The following is a 20,702-nucleotide window of genomic DNA, read 5'->3' on the forward strand; positions in this document are numbered from 1 at the left end:
CGCACCATCGAATGGTGGTGACTCAGTGTGGGGTGTAATAAGCCCGGTTGAAGTAATCTCCGGCACTCTTCCTTTTGTTTCTTGCAATCTTATCTTTTATTTTCAAGCATAGTGCATAGTTATTTCAATGGCATCAAGTTGTTAAGATCTTGGTTTTATTGTTATACTGATTTTATTTTGAAATTTATCTTATTATAATAAAGACCACATGTAAGTGAGCTTTTACCAAAATAAAGGGGTGAAAAAAAAAAAAAATGTATTCCTCGGTAAAAGATCACATAGGTCTTTCTTTTATATATATATATATATATATATGCTCAATTTATCTAAAAATATCCATAGATAAATCTTGATCATTGTCTAGAATACTCCATTTTTTAATATGATGCTCGAGCATTCTAAATCTAGGGCTCATTTAAGTTGCTTAGCTAGAATCTTGTTAAAATACTTCTCATTCAGATACCCCATGCCAAAAAATTCCAAATTGAGAAGAAAAGGGACATAATCTTGTTCATGGTTATCCTAAAGATTTATGTGAATATTTTATATGGTTTTTACCACATAAAGTTTATCATTTATTGTTAACTTTTCATGCTACAATAAATACTAGAAAATTATCAATTGAGGAGATGAAATTCCTCGCAAAATCGTTCAAAAGATCACAAATAACATTTGAGAGTTCCCTTTCAATTAGGTATGTTCTAAAAAATATATATATTGAAAGTTCACATATTGACCCTTGTTTTGTGTTGGGAAGCGCAAACAATAAATGGCACTATGGTAATATTAACCCCAAAGATAACTTAACAGAATTATGGAAAATACCTATTAGAAATAAAGAACAACCTGCTTGTTAGTATTTACTTTATTAGACATATTCAATACTTGAAATAATGAACAACAAGGGGAGCTTTATATGGGAAATTTTGAACTTGTTTTGAGGACCGATCTGATTAAAAAAAGTAAAAATAAAAATAAGCCCTCAAATATAATTTATGATCTTTTGACCCTTTAATATTTTGTAAAAGGTTTCAACTATTTAATTGATATTTTTATGTGTGATTTGCATAAGGATGAAACTTTACGATGAAAAAGAAGAAAACAAGTAAATTAACACTTCAAAACTATGATATAATTTCGTAAACTTTAGTTATAGATTCAAAGACCCTGACAATCGTCAGAAAATCTATTTTTACCTATGAAATTTGAAGCTCTAAAAACAATATAGATTTGGCAAAATATGTGAACGCTTAAAAATGAACGATCTAAATAATGCATTGCAGCATTTAATATTTCTAGAATGTTGAAATCCCTTTTCATAAGATCTATGATTATTGAGGTTGATAGCATCTATTTCAAGACTTTTTGATGGAGAAACGACTTTTTAGCATGAGATTTGCGTTGTGACTTCAAAAAGCTGGGCCCTACAATAATCTTTTGGAAAAGTATACAGAGACCATTTATTTTTTATATAAGAAGCTGACAATCATTTTTGTCAGTCAAATTTCAAGTCTAAGAGTTATAAGAGTGTCATTGACTAACTCAGAATTCAAAAAATAAAATTTTGAACTTCTTGAAATACCGAAGCCATCCAATTTTAGTCTAATAGCTTAGAGTAATCGTGACCGCTTTGCAAAAGAGATAAATGGTCTCATAGTATACAATCCCGAATCTTTTATGTTAACTAATCTAAAAAATATATCTTATTTCTCTAGATTTAAATATCCACACACAAAAATACTTTACTTTCCAAACTTCTTCTCACTATTTTCCATTTCAATCATCCTGGCCATTCATGTTACCTCTACACACAATTTAAATCCACTGCTCTCTCTACCATCCGTTTATTTTCTCTATTATTGAGAATTTTTAATTCCTAACATTCTCCATTGTGCAATACACGTACCAAATAGTTAGGTGAGGATTTTAGACGTTGGAGGGTGAAGAGAGAGCCTTTAACACGTGCAAAATCTCGCATAATGAGAGAGAAAGGGAGGGGAGGAGAGAGATTTTGAGTCTTTTATTAGAGAGAGGAGAGAAAACTATTCACACGTGTGAAGTCTCACAAGTGTTAGAGAGAGAGAGGAGAGAAATATTGGAATCCCACAAGGGAGAAATGGACACACCTATGTAGTAGCCTCATAGGTAGAGAGAGATGTTGGATAGAGAGAAGAGAGAGAATTAATCTCATACAGTGGCGCTTCGATCTCTGTGGCTATAGATTTTAAACGTGTGAGCTTCTTTAATTATTCCCTTCTCCCATGTTTTTCGAAAAATTAATGGGGTTCCTGATGCTTTGGTTAAAGGGAGTGTTGGGCTTCATTCTCTTGTTTATTCTTGATGTAATATTTTTTTAACCTTTCAATAAAGTTTTAAATATTGATAAAAAATAAAATTAATCTCACACATGTGAAATCTCACATGGATGGAGAGAGATGTTTAACACATGCATAATCTCAAGAGTGGAGATATTTTAGGGAGAGAATAACTAATTCTGAAATTATACATAGGGAGAGAGAAATATTGAGCACCAACGAGTATGGTTGTGAATGGACCGGTTCACAGCGGGCCAAATTTGACTTGCGTTCGGGCCCAAACAATGCAGAGTAGGCATAGGCCTGGGATCCAATGTTTTAATAACCTGGCCTGGATCCATGATAATGAGGCACGAGCTGCGCCCGAACTAAAACAAATTAGGTTGGGCCAACTTGTCTTAAATAAACATGGGAAATAAATATCATCGTCGTCGCCTGAACTTTTTTCTAACTAATTGAGGTCGACTACATGAATTATAGTATGTCTTTTGCTATACTAAGGTTCTCAATGTGGTCATAAGTCCTCATATATATTTTTACTATATGTTCTTTTGGCATTAGGCCTTGTCTTTTTTTAGCCATTCACTTGAACTAACCCGCACCTCCTAAGAGGTGTTGTACTTGGTATGTGCAGCACATGATCAACTCACTTAAGTCTACTTTCCCTCATCTTATTGTCTATCGGTGCCACACCTAAATTCTCTGTTATGTATTTATTCTGAATCCTATTCTTTCTTATTTTGCCACTCATCCATCTCAACATCCTCATTTTAGCTACACTCATTTTATAGGCAAAAAAAATAAATACAATGTATAAGTAATATATATTTATGACATATACGGGCTAGTTATAGGCAGGTGAGCAATTTGCTGGGCGCCGTACCCATTCTAGCCCTATAAAATTAGGACCTCAGCCAAAAATTGTGGCCTGAGGGCAGGGTGGAGGCACTATAAGGTTGGCCCGATTCGAGCAGCCCATGCCCTATTTTCTCTTCTTTTTTTATTTTGTTTGTTTCTTCATTAGTTTTGACTATGCCTCGGGCTGCTAGGGCCATGGCCGGCCTGGGCCCCAAGGCTTCTTTGGGCCAACCCATCCAGTCCAGGCTAAGTCAACCCTATGGAGACAAGGGTTGGGGTGGCCCTAACACGTAGGTCTGTTTCAGACCCGACATGAAAACATTATAAGCCAGACCAAAAAGTTGCAGGCCTAGCCCGAGTCCATTGTCAGGCCCAATGGGAGAGAGATGTCGAACAATGCACTATAGAGGGAGCAAATCACGCGTGTGCAAATGTCACACGCGTGCTAAGGATCCGCACGCGCGGTCTCTGATTCCTTCTGCAACCCTCAATTAACCTCTGCCAAGCCATCCCACCCTGCGTATATAAACCACCCACAATTCCCCTCTTTTTGCAGAAACCATTTCGAGTGAGAGGGAGAGGAGTTTTTCTAGAGAGAGAGCAGCAGTTTTCGTGAGATAGGTTTTGATTTTTAGAGGGACCATTGCATCAGATCCACAAATTTCCACACCCCAAAGCACCAATTTCCCCAATCCACTAGTGGCTTTCTCTCTCTAGGCCCCTTCATTTGATCGCCTCCCTCACATGGTGCAAGAATTTGAGGCGTATGGATACAGGTACTGGTTATTTGGACATGGAAAGGGTTTTAGCCACTGGTTATCGATAATTGAAAACGTATAATCCCTTCTTTTGGTCTGGTCTGTTTCGTGATGGTGAGAAGAAACGAGAGGAGCATCAAGGAGCTGTATGGGCTCTTACCAGTGATATCGAAGCCTAAGGTATGCTACAAGATCGAATTTTTAGAGATTTTTGGGGCTTTTCATTGTTCTTAGTTGGGTTTTGATATTGGGTATCCTTCTAATTCATTTGGGATCGATACTTATATTTGAAGTTTATGAATGTGTTCATGTTGCCGCAATTAGGGCTTTTATATTGTTGCCAACATGGGTGAAATGCTGGATTTGAAACAAAAACTCATTGTCTTTCTTTGAATGACTGTTTTCAGTTTGATTGAATCAATGGTTTTCGTTTTTCTATTTGTTTCAATTTGAAAGCCATCATTTTGATCAACTTGGGTTGCTTGTACTGATTTCAATTCCTATTGTTTTCACCTTCATCTCATTGCTTTTTTGTTATCTTGATCTCTTTTTCTCCAATAATATATCACTGCGTAATTCCTTCCTCAGAGGAACGTACATGAATAATCAAACAGTTTTCTATTTTTTGTTCATTCTGATTATTGTTGTTGTTCTTATTCGAAAGGACTGAATGCCTTTAGGTTTTATTGATCAAAATATATACCAATTGAGAGACCTCTACAATTGGTTCATTGGCCACTTCTGGTGGCATGCGAAAGGCATTTTAGCTACTTCTAATGCCATTTTATTATAATCTAATGGAGGAGGCTCCGTTGGTTATGGAAATTCGATGGCGTTTGGCCCTGGGGACTGATTCACTACCCTTTACATTTACACCTACTTTTGGAGAAGCAAATCCATTGTCATCTCACGCTTGTTGAGAAGATATTGCTTTGCTACCTTTAATCCTGATTCTCGCAATATTGGGTTTTAAATTATTTTTAGTCTTGACTTTGAATGGACCTATTGGAGTTGGGATGGGAAATTTATCATTATTCATTATTCAGGCTGGTAGATCGAGATAGACTCCCAAGTATATGCTTCTTAGCTCTTGCATGAACAAGTAACTTTTGAATTTTGATATGTATAATGCCAACCGAAATACCCGTCACATTTGGTATGGATGTAGAGCCCCTAGTTCTCCTAAAGTGTCCAAAGTGCTTCTATTGTAAATGATTATCCATTTCTATCAACTGGGGACACCATTTTTTAAAATTGCTGAAAATGTTCTAAATATGGTATTTTATTATGAATTTGTAGCCACTGAGATGGTTAGCAGTATAATCAATGTAAGTTTAAGCTCAAGGCTATGGCATCTTTATTTACGAGTAGGACTCTTGAGTAAATTTTACCATAGGCTTTAAGTTTGGATGGTTTGAAGATTATGTTCACTCTGTTATAATATATCCAATTTGGTAATCTTTTATAGGCAAATGTGTATCTTATTTTATTTTCTTTCTCTCTATTTTTCCTCACTGCTGATGGAGGGAAACGGGGTAATAGTGCCTAGGTCTGATTGAATAGCCATGAAGTATGCATTCGTGATCGTCAAAATTAAGATTAAAGATCCTTTAGAAACTTATCTCCCACAGGCAGTGAGAATATATGGAGCATATCCTTGGAAACTGGGCTATGATTTACATTTCCCAATTTCATCCCTTACTAGTTACTTCTTACCAAAAACATATAAAAATGATGGCATTCAACCATTTATATTTAAAGTTGTACTTTAAAAAGAAAGGTTAGATGTTGCTGCGCACTTTAAGGAGACTTGTACATGAATATCCTGAAATTTATTGAAGCAGAAATTTGCATGAAAATTTTCAGATGTAGCCCTCGTTTAGACATTTGCTATCTGCAAAGTACGTGATTTTATTCACACAGCTTTGTGACTTTTAATGCACTTCCATGGTTTTTAAATAGTGCATCTTTCAGACAAGTAGTTATTGATCAAAATAATAAAGGTCAGTGGGACTTACCAAATATGCTAATAGCTGGTTGAACGACTGTAATATATGATTTTTTAGAGCACCCGAGCCATTCTTTTTGAAGCATGACCAGCCCTTCTCTCTTTTTTGGCTTCTATGGAGTCTATGTAGACGAATTTCATTCTACAGTATGTGTTCATAATTTATTTTTTCTTCTATCCTATAACAATACATGGTAGAGATATTTTTGGAAACTCATTCTAGTAGTTTGATTTTGATATAAGCAATCATATTTTGTTTATATGCTTAAGCAACTCTACTTTTTTGTTTTTTAATTGATCTAAGTTTCGGAAAACTTTTCATTGGGATAACTATGGAATATATAATTGATATATTGGTGTACTTGTCTGTGGTATGCTTGCTGTTTTTTTTTTTCTCCTTTTGCTTATGAATTTGTATTATATAGTTTTTACCTATGTTTTCTGTTTTAATTTAATTTTAGAAAAAGTAAATGCCATTCATATCACCCTTCCTTTGGTTCAAAGTGGATTGTATGCCCTCAAGGGCTAATTATGGGACTCCGGGCAATTTTGTGCCATGAGTAAGTAAATTCAATCATTGATTGAGTTACTTGCATATGTTTTATTCTTATCTAACCCCAGCTCTACTCTTCAATCCTTGAGTTCAACCTAATAGAGTTTTTCCCTAAAGACAACTTCTAATCTATGTTGTTTCATTGTCGTCATCATCATCATCCGAGCCTTATGCCAACTATTTGGGGTGGGCTTGTTCCCCCATGCACCAGGATTCATGAAATAGATGTGGCAAAAGTTCTATACTCTGCTAACCTGTCCAACCCTCGTCCTTTCTCTGGGCTTGGGACTGGCATGACCAGCTTGGGACTGGCACTCGGTAGGGCTTTGGTAGTCCTTCATGAGTCAAAATCCAAAGGTATGACATGCAAGCTTGATTTGGAGAAGGCCTATGACCATGTTGATTGGCCATTCCTCAAAGACATAATGACAAAGATGTGCTTAGGGCCAAAATTCAGAAAATGGATAAGGAATGCATATCCTCGGCACCTTTTTTTGTTTTAATCAATGAGGTTCCTCGTGGTTACCTAGGACAAGAGGCTCAAGGCAAGGAGACCTATTGCCTCCCTTTTTATTTGCAATCATTGCAGATGCACTTAGCAGGAACCTTGATCATGACTACTCCAAATGTTTGCTCTCTAGTGTGCCTATCTCTAGAAACGGTCAAAGAATTTCCCATTGCAACTACTCCCAAGGTTTACTCATTAGTTGGTAAGGTGTTGGCAAAGAATTTTTGGGTGTTGTGGCAGTCAATTTATTGACCAATTGGAAGGAGTCTCACAACAAAGCCCATACTCCTAGGTTTCTTTCTTTTAATTGGAACCCTCACCTCAAGATGTTGTGATATTGAAGGTCAATGGAAGTTCTTTCTGCAATCTTGGCCCAGATGGATGCCGAGGTATATTTGGAGACCATAGACGTTTTTTTTAGTGTCGTACTCAGAATATGCTTTCATCTGTGAATTGTGATGTAAGAATAGCTGAAGCTCCTGCACTTCTCAAGGGAGTATGCTTTACAATACTGATGGGGAGACCCGCTGTGGATTGAAGGGGACTCAGAGAACACGATTCAATGCTAGCTGCCTTTGGCACGTCAATAACATTTTGGCCGAAATTTTTGATAGAGAGGAGGTGCTTGATCCTTCTCTCATATCTGGTGGGAATGGTAGCAGCAAGCACTCTCTTGCTCAGGAAGAATAGATTGCAAGCACTCCACTGTTATGGTTGTCAACAATATTAAATAGTGCGCATAATTGTAAAGATCATAGCGTATGCATTTTAGTAACGAAGTGTATAGCAAGCAGAATCCTGCACTCAGAAAGGATGGACTAGAAACTCCACTGCTGTGGTTGTCGACAATATTAAATAGCGTACACATTTTAGAAGTAATGTACAGTTATCTGAGAAATTACAATTTTGTAAAGATTGCATCAATTAGTGAATGCTATTTATATTTAACCTTCAAAAAACAAAAATTCACACATGAGGAGCAATATAAGAACCCATACTCTTAAAGACTGGTAAACCAGCTTTGTAATAAGTGCAAGCTGAATATTCATCGTATGTGTCTTGCTTTTCTAATGAATAATTTTGGTAGTTGAGAAGCAATGGATAGCATTCAGGAAAATTTGAAGCATTAAAGTCTCTATTCCTTCACTAGGTGAAAACACAATATCCAAAGGCATTGTTAGTCCTTTCAAATTCTATGGTTACAACTCAGAAGTAACCTAGACAGTAGTACATCATTGCTCTGTCGATTTCATCAAAAGATCCAATGATCTATCAAAGTACAGTTGTTAAGTCTTAGAACCAAATTTTAATGAAATTATCATAAAAAACAAATTATTGCTGAATTTAACTTGTGGGCATGGTTCTATTAATTTATGCATCATATCACAAAAGCACTCGCCTCTGAATCCAACACATTCAAGCGGCATTTAATGTTATCCACCGTACTGGGTCTGAAGTATGTATCAGCATGAGCCTTGAATGATTGTTGATTCACAATGTTTGTGAACTAAATTATGGCTAGGCGACCTATCTCTTGCTATTTGTGTCTGTTATGTTTGATAACAAAGTGATCAAGTTTGCCTGAAGTTATTTGGTATCTATCGGAGAGACAATTGTCGATGAGTTATTCATATAGGGGGTCTCTTTAGCAATTCAACCGCCTAGTTGATGGTGGCAAATATTGGCTTCCCAGACTTCATAACAATGTGATATTGACTTATTTTGTTGAATTTTTATGAATTGCTTCAAAGGGTACCTTAAGATATCTTGGTACTATGGTATTATGGTCTCGTTATCAAGTTACAAACTTCACAGGAGTTTCCCTTAAACTCCACACGCGATAAATATTTATTGTCTAGGAGGATGGTGGATTCAGCATTATGCTTCTTAGCAGAAGAGAGGCACTGCCATTGTTTCATTTGTTGTGCATAAGTCAAACAATTATCCGGCTACTTATATCCTTAGCACCCTTCATTTGCAAGCTTATTATGATCTGAATATTGATTTAGCAAAATCCTACTTATGACACCTCAACATTACAAAGTTTATGGAGGGGCTGCATACTTGCTGCCAATGGAGTTCCATAATCTTTTGAATGTAATTAGTGATATTATGAACTTTGTAAAATTCAAATGAAAAAGACATTATGACTTCGTAATATGGTGTAAATGTCTAATCAGGCATGCATGTACATGCGACACACACAAAAAGCTAATATTCTGTGTATGTTGGGATAAGTTTCTAATGTATAATCTGAAGTCCCAAGTCTTCTAAATTCAAATATATCTTTGCATAATTGTGCTTAGACTTTGCACTTTCATGCAATGAAAAGAGTAGCAAGTGTCCTTTTCCTGATTATATATGGAAAGTTAATATTTAGGATCTTGCTTGCATTGTTCAATATCATGAAATCCATGTTCCCTTTGTCAATCTCTCATGGATCTTTAGTCTTAAATCTTCAGATTTTGTCTGGAATCTAGCCATTGAGATTGAATTCTTCATTAGAACTGATTGGAACTGCACAGTTATTGTCCATTGTTCTATATTGGAATTGACAAGCTATTGTGATGATTATCTGTTTTTTCAGATTACTCCAGTTTTACAGGGGAATTATCGCATGCAAGGACCTGTGGATGACTCAGGATCTGAAATTGAAGCAAACACGGTGAGCCAGACTTGTTCATGCCATATATATGCATTATCATCTCATGTCCCTTTGTTATTGTAGGAACGCTATTATGTTTATTTTATAGTTATTATCATTTTCTAAATTTGTTTACCATTTTTGTTGGGGTCTTGAATTTTTTGATGAAAATTTTACTGATTTTATAGACTAGGTGGTTTGAAATACATTTTTTACTTTTTCTGTTCCTCTTGGATTTTCCAAGTTCCAGACTCCCATTGCCTTCTATGCAGTTTAGTTATATTTTTTCAGGATTGTAGGTTGAGTTTTGTTTTGATTATGTGGAACCCTCATACTGGATCATTAGGTGAAACCAGTGTTTCAAAAATCGAACCGGAACGGTTAACCGGACATGGGCTTGGAAGCAGTTCAACCGGCCTAATCGGTAAACCGGCCAGTTCAACCATTTTAACTGGGCAAGTCCCGGGCGGACAAAAAGTGTTAAAAAAATACAAAAAAATCTACTAAACTATGAAAAGTATATTTAAAGAATGATTAAACAAAGCACATCCAAATGAAGTTGAAAATTAATGAAAAAATGAATTTTAAAGAATCGATTTGTGTCCAAGAGTATTTTTTAAATTTTCTAAAAAAAAGATGGGAAAATGTAAAAATAAATATTACTGGCCAAAACAATTTCCAATTTTTTCCATAATGATGGAAAACATTAAAAATACATTACAAACAAAATCCCTTATTTTTTGTGATTTTATATATTTTTTTAATTTTTTTTTAAAATATCTGGCCGGTCATGAAAACCGGCCCAAACTAGAACCGGCCATTGGCCGGTTTCGATCTAACTGAGCGGTTACCGGTTAGAACGGGCGATTTTTCCAACAATGGGTGAAACGATTTGGTAGTTTGTGGAGTTGTTTTGTTGGTCGTCTATTATCTGCCAGTAGCCCTTCACATTTTATGGTGCATTTGTCTTATCTAGCCAACTTCAGGGATGTTTCTCTAAGATTGAAATTTTATTACTTGCTCGTTGTTCGGTAGTTTGTATTTTTACTACCGGGTTTTTTAATAGGTGGGAGCTGAAGCTGAAGAAAAAAAATTGGTGAAGCATTCTCTGACTGACGATACGATGCATCCCAGTAGCCTTACTCCACCTGTTGCTGATAAAGAGTTGAAGACTGAAGATATCTCATCTGATGAGCTCTATAGTGGAAAAGCAGTTAGAAGGCACCATGTAACTGGTAACAATACATTTTCTCTTCCTAAAAGCAGGGCATCCAATGATGGTAGTGAAACAAGCAATTTAGCTAGTGCAAGTTCAAGTCATGACTCTATCTCTCAAAATGGAGAAAGCAAAGCAACTGTCCACAGAGTAGATGCATCTGTTTACAATCTGGCAGACAGTGGTACTAAGCTGCCTAGTTGTGATCGGCAGGCAAAGGAGAATCATTTAAAAGAATTTACCCAAAATGTTGATGTCTCAGATGCAAACCCTCTCATTACTAATGGTTCTAATAACTGTGCTGGGCCTTTGCCATCAAAGGGAAATAGTCAGGTGGATCAAACTGTTGATAAACCAAACAATATTGTTCTGGAAGATGCCTCCATTTCATCTCATCCCCCTGTTACATGTGATATAGGGTCTTTTACAACTGACCCTTGTGAACAAGTATCAGAATGCCTATTGAGGAAACCCAAAGATCTAAAGTTACCAGTGAGTGATATTAATGCTTCTAAAGGGAGTTGTTCACCAAGCAAAGTGGTTCCATCATCTTCCTCTCACAGTACTGATTCGGCTATTTGTAGTTCGGGTTCAAAGGACTCTGGAGAGAATTCAAGCTCTCAGCACAAGAGAGGACCTTCAGAGAGATCAAGCCTACTTCTTGAAACTTCAAATGTTGTTGCAGGGGGGACAAATGATAAGGATGGTGGGATTAGGGGTAATTCTTCTTCTGTGGCCACAATGAAAATCCACCCATGCTTGGACAACGAGCATGACTTGGGCTCTGAACTTGGTCCTTGTGCTGGTTCAGACTCAAAGGAGCCACAAACTAAGAAGACCTGTCTGGTACAAGATGAACAAGTAGAGAAGTCCAGTACCTCTTATGAGATATCCAATACTAAGGAAGCACCACAAGTGTCTCAGCCGGTCTCTGAGAGTGAACACTCTGGCTCTGATCTCGTAGAAGATGATGTGAGTATTATGAAACCTGAACTCGGTTTTGTTTTTATTCAAATAACATTTTGTTTAGTTCATTTATGGGGAATAACATTTTGTTTAGTTCATTTGTGGGTCTGATATACCAGATGCAGTAGACTGCTTTCATGCATTGAGTTAGACCTCTTGATTTATAACCTGGAAACTTCAATGTCGTTCAATTATGCTATTACTATACTAAGCGCTCCTTCCTCTCTGAAAACCTTAATAGGTGGTTTTGTTCCAATAACATTTTGTTTAGTTCATTTATGGGGAATAATATTTTGTTTAGTTCAGTTGTGGGTCTGATATACCATATGCAGTAGACTGCTTTCATGCATTGAGTTAGACCTCTTGATTTATAACCTGGAAACTTCAATGTCTTTCAATTATGCTATTTCTATACTGAGCCCTCCTTCCTGTATGAAAACACCAATAGGTGGCAGGGAGACTACACTAGAGTACATGTTTTAGTGTTTATCATTGATTATCCATGTTCATTCCTTTAATAGGTCTTTTTGTATTTATTTGGTTCTCATTTTCGCAGTGATCTTCATTGTGTTGGAGTAATATCTTCATGTTACTTGTTATCCTTGGGAAGCTTAAATGTATTTGGTGTTTAGTTTCTTATCCAATGCACATGAATGCAACCAATACGTGTATACAGAGATGAATAGAGTTAGAGAGAATGTGATATTCATCAAAGGTCTCAAAGTAAAAAATTCTGATGTAAAAAAAATGAAGATATCTTTAGTAAGCTAATCATTTTAATATCTTCTACTGTTGTTTGGGAATAGGTAAAAGTCTGTGATATCTGTGGCGATACAGGTCGGGAGGATTTGCTTGCTATCTGTAGCAGATGTAGTGATGGTGCAGAGCACACGTAAGTTTGATTTCTATAGTTCTGATTTTTGTTAGTCCAAACACATTGTAGATGTTATACCCACACACACACATTCACAATATATATGAGGTATATCAGGTGCCACGCCTGTGCCACTATGTATACATGTCATGTGCATGTATGCATGTTTGTGGCCCATGCACTCGTGAAGTTATCTGGGTATTTCATTATCTGATTATCTTTAGGATGACACCCTGCAACTTTTTTTGCTCTCATGCAGCTACTGCATGCAAATAATGCTGGATAAACTGCCCGAAGGTGAATGGCTTTGTGAGGAATGCAAGCTTAAGGAGCAGGCGGAGAACAAGAAACCTAACAAGATTGGAACGTTGTTACCAACTCCAAAACCAGTGTACTCAAATGAAAAAAGCCAAAATTCTAGGGATCCCACCAGCTCAAAACCTTCATCAAAATTGAATATTAAGGTGCCAGACCAAGACACAAGCAAATCCTCAAAACTTGTGCCTTCTCCTAGCTTGTCTTCCAAGAGACCCTCTGAAAATTCAGATACAAGTTCTTTGAGCAAAAGGCAGGCTCTTGAGGGGCCATCAAGTGGGCAGAGGGTATCAGGTCTTAGCAAGAAACCTATGCTCTCTAGAGATGGTTCCTCCAAGAACTTAGAAATGGGGAAAACGAAACCAACCCATTTGTTAAATTCATCTGGAAGCCAACTTGGTCGAAGTTCTCAAGACAACGGCAAGTCACATTCTCCTTCTGGTCTTAACCCGTCATCACCAAAAGTGCAATCGAGGCTTCATTCTTCTCGTAGTAAATTTACATCTCTTAGCAGATTGCCCAGAGATGCCCTACGATCAAATATTGGTGGAATTGTTTCTCCAGGTGTGCATTCAAGCTTGGTTTCTAAGAGTCCCATCCTCTCCAAATCTCCAGATGTGAAGTCCAGTTCTTTGCAATCCTTGAAACCAAAACCAAAGGTCAAGCCTGTCTCAGTGGAAACTCCTGGGAAACAAGTCATGACCAGAGATGTTTCAGGAAACCATTCCAAGAAAGAGGAAGCAAATAAAACCCTGAGTAAATCAGCATCGTTTAAATCTGGTACAAACCCCAACTCCTCAAAAATACATGCTCAGGCTCAGAGCTCATCTCGTGCTGATGAATCCAGAGGGACAAAGCTCGGAAAAGAGGGTTCATTCAAAAGGATAAACTCCTTTAAATCGAATGGTTCTAGTAATGCATCAATAAGTGCTGGTGACAAGTTATCTCGTCCAAGGGTAGATTTGAAAAATACAAGCAACAGTGCAGTAATTTCGTTGCCTCCCAACTCTCTTAACGGTTCTGATTTGAGGTCTGCAGAGTCAGACGAGAAATCAACAACTTCAACAGATGTTACCGTCCCTGTAGCAGGGAAGGGACTGGAGATTGCCACTGGTTCTGGTAAAGTTTATTCTGGTTCATCCTTTTGCTTCCTTTTCTTGTTTTTGTTTTCGAGGATATACGAAAAGACCATTGTTTCAAGGGATAACATTATGATGCCTCCAGGGTGACTGGTTTTATAGAACGCTTCTAAACTGATCTCTCTCTCTCTCTCTCTCTCTCTCTCTCTCTCTCTCTCTCTCTCTCTCTCTCAGTATAGAATGCATTGACATGAGGTTAGAGAGGGAAAGGGATTTTTAAGGCATGGGTTTGGAGTCATTTCAAAAGTTGTTTCATTAATTTTGGTTTTATTATATATTTCTAAGCACTTGCATCCTATTTTTATTTTATGTATTTCTTGGAGCATCTTCATTTACTCATGTCTATTTTTCTTATCTGAACATAGCCGGCAAAGGTGAAAATGGACCTACCCCTTCCCCTTCAAGTAACAATATCAGATGCTATAAATGTAAAGAGATGGGTCACAGAGCGCTGTTCTGCCCGGAAAATAACAGAGATGGTGTTAACCATAGCCCAAATCCCCCACTCTCTACCCTTGCTGAAAAAAAATCCAAAGAGATTGATGGAAAAGGGACAAGCAAGTGGAAGCATGTTGTGGAGACTGCAATGTCCAAGCAGCCTAAGGCTTCTGAAAACAGTCGATTGCCCTCCCGATCTCAGGAGTTGTCTAACCCTAGCAATGAAGGTAACAATAAAGATGCACGATCAAATTCCAAGCCTGTAAATATAAGTGGGAGGACCAACTTTATCTCTCCATCAGAAGGCACAAGAGATACCCAAGGAATTTTATCCTCTGTTCCTGATCATACAAAACAAAATGTTCCACACTACATGGATATTCCAGGAACTGTTCCAAGAGTAACTGCCATTCCTCATGGAAAGAGTGATGGTGGTCAGCTTTCTGGACTGACAATTTTGGGCAAGATCTTGGCAATACCAGAGCATGATTACATATGGCAGTATGATTCCCTATCCCTCTTTTATGGTTTATGGTTTCAAATGGTTGTCTTTTAAATTTTCTTTTATTAGCTCTAGCTATTGGCCTTTGAAGGGTAGGTATACCATAATCCAATGGAGTTTGGTATATGCCTCCAAAGGACATTGGACATTTATTTTGGACAGTGGAGATTAACTATAGTGGGGTGCACACTCGCATTCACCTGGCTACAATTATTGTCCAATTTATCATTGCCAACAGATGGTGGATACCCCATTGGTGTACATCCATAGACCTCAACCTCTCCCATCCTAAGTGGGCTTTGTTTGTTTACTGTGTTTTAGTCTACTTTCCCTTCTTTTTTGTGGCTCCTTCTTTCCCTTACATTTTCCTATCTTTTGCATCTTTTAATGTTTTACTTGTTAAATAAAATAAGTTGTGTGCTCAACTCATTCTTATCATAGATGCTGAGGTAGAGCAATATCAATTGCAGGGGTCGTTTTGAGGTAGAGAGAGGTGGGAGATTTTCTACTTCCTATGATGGGATTCAAGCTCATGTATCCTCATGTGCATCACCTAAAGTTCTTGAAACAGTCGACCAGCTTCCTCTAAGATTCAAGTTAGAGGAAGTGCCTCGTATGAGCTCATGGCCGGCGCAATTTGAGGAAATCCATCCAACGGATGATACCATTGCATTATACTTCTTTGCCAAAGATGTTGAAAGGTTTGATTGTGTTTGTTCACATCATGTAAGTTTATGAAAAAGTATACGTTAATCCACTTTAGTACTCCAAAGAGGCATCCATTGTCCATCTTAAGAGATTAACTTGCTCTGGATAATCTCCAGCTGCCTGGAGAGAATGGTCTTGCACACTGGAGTATGGTGTACTATATGCACCATTGGACTATAGTATACTGACCCAAAGTTCTTATCCTTTGCTTTTCTAGTATTGCAGCTTTATAGTATTTGACATGTTTATTTTCTGTGGACCGTGCTGCAGCTATGAAAAGCATTACTTGAAGTTGTTGGAGACAATGATAAAGAATGATTTTGCTCTCAGAGGAAACATAAAAGGAGTCGAGCTCTTAATATTCACATCTAATCACTTGATCGAGAAATCCCAGCGTAAGAATTAGCTATTGGAACAAAAATATGTTGGTTGACTTAGTTCACATCTTAGACAGAGAATTTGAGGCACCCAAATTTCACCTAAAACAACCAGGAAACTCTGCCATAAATTGAAGTCTATTATTGATATTTGTTGAAAACTTGGCACCTTTTTTCAAAATATGGTCTTGCATATAGGTAATATTTTCAAATATTGGCTGTGTCCTAGTCTTTGTTGAAATTTCCTAAATATCCATTGTATTTTGTGAAATTTAAAAAATGTCTCGAGTAGTTCATATTTTATGCTCATATCCCACTTATAGAGAGCGCATCTTGTGTTTTAGTTATTGTTTTTTTGTGTGTGTCGGATTAAGCTCAAATTTTTGGGTGTCCATACTTCTCACCATCACACACCTATAAGAAATACAAAAGAAATTTTTTTAAAGACACAAAATAACCAAAATGCCCCTGAAACTTGCAACTGTATTTTGGTTTTCTGATTGTACAAAATTATTATTTTTATATATTTTTTTACATGTGCAAGATGGTGAGAAGTGTGGACATCCAAAATTTGAACTCAATCCAATGGATAGAAAAAAAAACAATAAAATTAAAATGCAAAGTGCACTTTAAAAAAGTGTGACATGAACATAAAATATAACATATTGAGGACATGTTTTATATTTTGAAAGTAAAAAGGATATTTATGAAAGGAACCCTTTATAAGAAAGAGAAATAACTTCTGAGTAATTGCCATATTTTTGGCCATATTTCCATCTTATACTTCTTTAGTCTTAGAAAGAGGTTTTCTGCTTGCAGGTTGGAACAGATTATATTTCTTGTGGGGTGTATTTAGAGAGAGGAAGGCAACTTGCTCGGAATCCTTGGATAGTTCGCAACGGATACTGGCAGAAACAGATAATTCAAAAGTAATTAGTTCTGACAACAAGGCCTCATTCCAAGTTTTGCCATCTACACTTGCATCTGATTCTGAAGTTCCTCTCTCTCAAAGGTCGAGTTCTTGTGGACAAATGGACAGTGAACGTGTTTCTATGGGTATTCCATCGTCACCTCAGCAGAGAGATGCTAAATTTTCTTCTGCTCAGGCATGTTCTATAGACATAAATTCTTCAGTGATTGAAAACCCTGACGAGTCAACTGTGGATGAGACCCTTCCATCACATGGGCATTCTTCAACTTCAATTCAAAAAACTCAGCCTTTGAGGTCTGAGTTGGCTGATTATTCAATGACTCCATTTGGGATGAGCCCAACTCAGTTAGGTCCTGAAGGGAAAAGGATCAACACATCCCTGGTAAGCTGCATTGCATTATCTTTTCTCTGTATAAAGAAGATTACTTTTTTTTCTGCTAAGCTGCATTCTTCTTGGTATAAAGAAGATCATTGGAAGGTAACTATCCCATAATCCAGTTTAGTATGATGCTCAAATGGGGAGCTCCCCACCTGTTCTTGATGGATGGTGGAGATTAACAAATGTGAGGCCTTCCATGATACAGTTAATCTCCACCGTAAGTCATCAGGATTGGATGGCAAGTTTCCTTTTTGAAAACCATGCACATATTCCATTGGATTATGATATATTTACTGACCATAGGGAAGAGGGACTAAAGGGTCCTGTAGGAAAAATGTATAGATCTGTTCTTTTTTCTCTTTTCCTTGTTTTGCAGAACTTGTTATGTTACACTTACATGGCCACAGTGGTTGCAGAAAGAAGCCTACAAAGATCCAGAGAGCATAAAGGAAACCAGGTCCCATCTGTGTTTTCAAGCAAATGTTGTTCAGAATGGTCCAGTTATAGGGCAGGCAAAGCCACCAATGTCAGGTGATATACTCAAACCAGTCAATTTTCCTTTGGGCTCATGCCAAGGTCCAGTAATGGATGAAGACAGTGGCCATGGCTCAAGACCGGACAGGAAGCGCCCCTTCCCAGAAGCTCCCTTTGAAGCTTCAAATGAGAACTCAGATTGTAAGAGACTGAGAACCAGTTACAGTGATTTGTATCCTGGAGACAAGATTGGTAACCCTGGTTTCTTGAATGTTGAGGAACCGAGACAAGAATACGACTACAATTATGGTGAAACAACAGAGAGGTTCTTCTTTCCAGTGGATCCAGGGCAGGTGAGGGAATGCAGCACAAGTGGTTCTAATTCATGGCCTTTATCAATGAGAGAAGATGAAGGCTTACCACCTGATTCAGATGCCCCGGACCTTGAACTCGCACTTGGGGCCGAGAAGAAACCATCAAATGAGGGGTTGTGGCCTCTCATTTCTCGAAGTCCAGAGAAGAAAATCGCTCCAGGTAAGGGTCCTTTAATGGCAGAAGGGGAGGAAGATATTGCATCTCTCTCCCTCTCTCTCTCATGCCCTTGCTCAGGTGAAGAGAAAACCACAAAGCCCAGTTCACAGACCCACCAGCTCTTGCCTGAGAGGCCACGGGTCAATACTTCCCTCTTACTTTTTGGTGGGTGCTCCGACACGTAGCCCGTTGAAAACCATATATTGGCCCTGTAAATTTTCGCCGTGTATGGGAAGGCTAATGCATTCAAAGGATCTTGAGAGATCCAATACGGGTTTTTTTACAGCCCATTTCATCTGTCTATATTCATAAAGAGACTCCCTGTGCCTTTGTTCCATGGCTGGTTAAGGGATCTCCAGGCAAGGGTTTGTTGGTTGAGTTTATACTTTCTTTTTTCTTTCTTTTTTAATCTTGAAGCTTGGTTTCGAGGGCTCCGGAGCCACGGCTTTTGTATATAAAGAGAAAAAAGAAGGCCGAAGACTTGGGCCATGCAGTCTCTCGAATGAAGTGCTCATTTAGTCATGGCGATTTCAGCGGTTTCTTTGTTCCTCCTCCTTCCCTCTCTTTCCCCTTTTATGTATAAAATACAGCATGAATGTGTACTGTTTGCCATCAGGATATAGTTGAGTCTATCAGGGATATGTGACAAGATGCAGAGCTTCATTAAGTAATGAGGATGTGAGCTTGGCTCAACTCTTGCCTGGTGTTTAACTGGTATGTGTCATGGCATCTCATGTCTAGTTGTATTTCATCTCTCTCTCTCGCTCCACTTGATCACCGGGATGTGTCATGGCATATTTCATCTCTCTCTCTCTCTCTCTCTCTCTCTCTCTCTCCAACGACTTGATCACTGGTATGTATCATGGCATCTCAGATTTACTTGTTTACCATGGGTCTCTCTCTCTCTCTCTCTCTCTCTCTCTCCACCCTTCCACCTGAGCTTTCATTGAAAATGAATTGTTCACCTTCAATCTACGATTCCTTTCAGGCGTTATATTGACAAGGTGCTTTGAAACTTAGCCCTTATCATTTGATTTCTTTAATACTTTTAGCAGGATGAGCTCAAGATTTCACACTCATTAATGCTCTTGTTTAGGTCATCCCCATCCCATTGCAACCCAAGCTTCATTTTTGTTTGAAACCAAGCTGCACAGCTTCCTTGAGGCAATAGTTTTTACCCATCTTAAAACTAAGAGCCTGTTCGGCTCCGTAGAGAAAAATTCCTTGAAAATTCAGAGGATAGAGTGAAATGAACGAGATTCATGGGGGTAGGGGCGTACCTTGAAAATTCAAAGGACAGAAAAATGATTGAGATTCCTGGGGGTAAGGGCGTACCTTGAAAATTCAGAGGACAGAGAGAAATGATTGAGATGCGCGGGGGTAAGGGCTTGGGTTTCGTAGGAGAAATGATGAAATGTTTTCAAAAAATAAAATTAACTTATTTCTAGATTCTTGAGATGTTTTGGCTAATTTTACCGTGCCTGTCTACCTAATCCAACTTATCCTATTTATTCATGCTTGATAGAGGTTTAGGGAAATTTTAAGGTCCTCTTCTACTAGATAGATTTATTTCTAATAAAGAAGATAGATCAACCTTTATGTAAAGATTGTAAGGTTATCTTATGAGAAAGTTTGACTATTTAAAAACTTGTGATTAGGACATTTGCATAAAGATATAAAAGAGAAGATGTGAAATTAGTAGGTATTCGAGAACTAGGTGGTGAGATTTAAAAAGGGAAATGACCTTGTGAGACCCTCCTATACCCATGTGTGTAGGATTTTAAAGAATCACCATTAAATTTAGTATAGATCTCAAAGAAAAGTCAAGTTTTACACCCATGTGATAATTTTTTTAGAGATCTATGTCAAATTTAGTGGTGATCTTTTGGGATCTTACACACATAGGTGTGAGAGGGTCTCATAGAATCTTACTCATTTAAAAAATGAGAAAATAAATTTATTTAGGGATAAATAATTAAAGAAGGAAAATGAAACGTTAACATAAGGTCAATATTGTATGAAATGACATGGCCGATTGTATTAAGAATATGGCAAAAGAAGTTTTAAAAAAATTTAGAAGGAACAAATTTTTTGATAAAGAAACTTGGTGGTAGAGAGATGAGGTTCAGAAGGCTATTCGCAAATTAGCAAAAAAGGATCATGTTATGATACTTGATCAAAACGTGGAATGGTATAAAAATGTTAAGA

At 37.5% G+C, this 20,702-nt stretch overlaps 1 protein-coding gene across 5 annotated transcripts; it reads left to right on the forward strand.

Annotated features, from left to right (window-relative positions):
• The first annotated feature begins 3,725 nt into the window (after nt 1-3,725).
• LOC18437469 (uncharacterized) lies at nt 3,726-19,205 on the forward strand. 5 transcript variants are annotated; one of them, XR_016047858.1, is made up of 10 exons: nt 3,726-4,111; nt 9,588-9,665; nt 10,711-11,832; nt 12,633-12,718; nt 12,960-14,134; nt 14,520-15,093; nt 15,565-15,820; nt 16,073-16,197; nt 16,999-17,492; nt 17,897-19,205. XR_016047858.1 is itself a non-coding variant. In XM_020669161.2 (10 exons), the coding sequence occupies exons 3-10, from the start codon at nt 10,768-10,770 to the stop codon at nt 18,677-18,679; spliced, it is 4,533 nt and encodes a 1,510-aa protein (XP_020524820.1). In that variant the 5' UTR covers nt 3,726-4,111; nt 9,588-9,665; nt 10,680-10,767; the 3' UTR covers nt 18,680-19,205. The 5 variants fall into 5 exon arrangements, 3 of the variants coding, with proteins under 3 accessions (XP_020524820.1, XP_011624581.1, XP_006847740.1); XR_016047857.1 differs by having other exon boundaries at nt 17,906-19,205; XM_020669161.2 differs by having other exon boundaries at nt 10,680-11,832; nt 15,565-15,795.
• Nucleotides 19,206-20,702: the final 1,497 nt, after the last annotated feature.

Source organism: Amborella trichopoda, chromosome 13 (genome assembly GCF_054954075.1).
Source record: "Amborella trichopoda isolate Santa Cruz 75 chromosome 13, AtrichopodaSantaCruz75HAP2 v2.0, whole genome shotgun sequence".
NCBI lineage: Eukaryota > Viridiplantae > Streptophyta > Magnoliopsida > Amborellales > Amborellaceae > Amborella > Amborella trichopoda.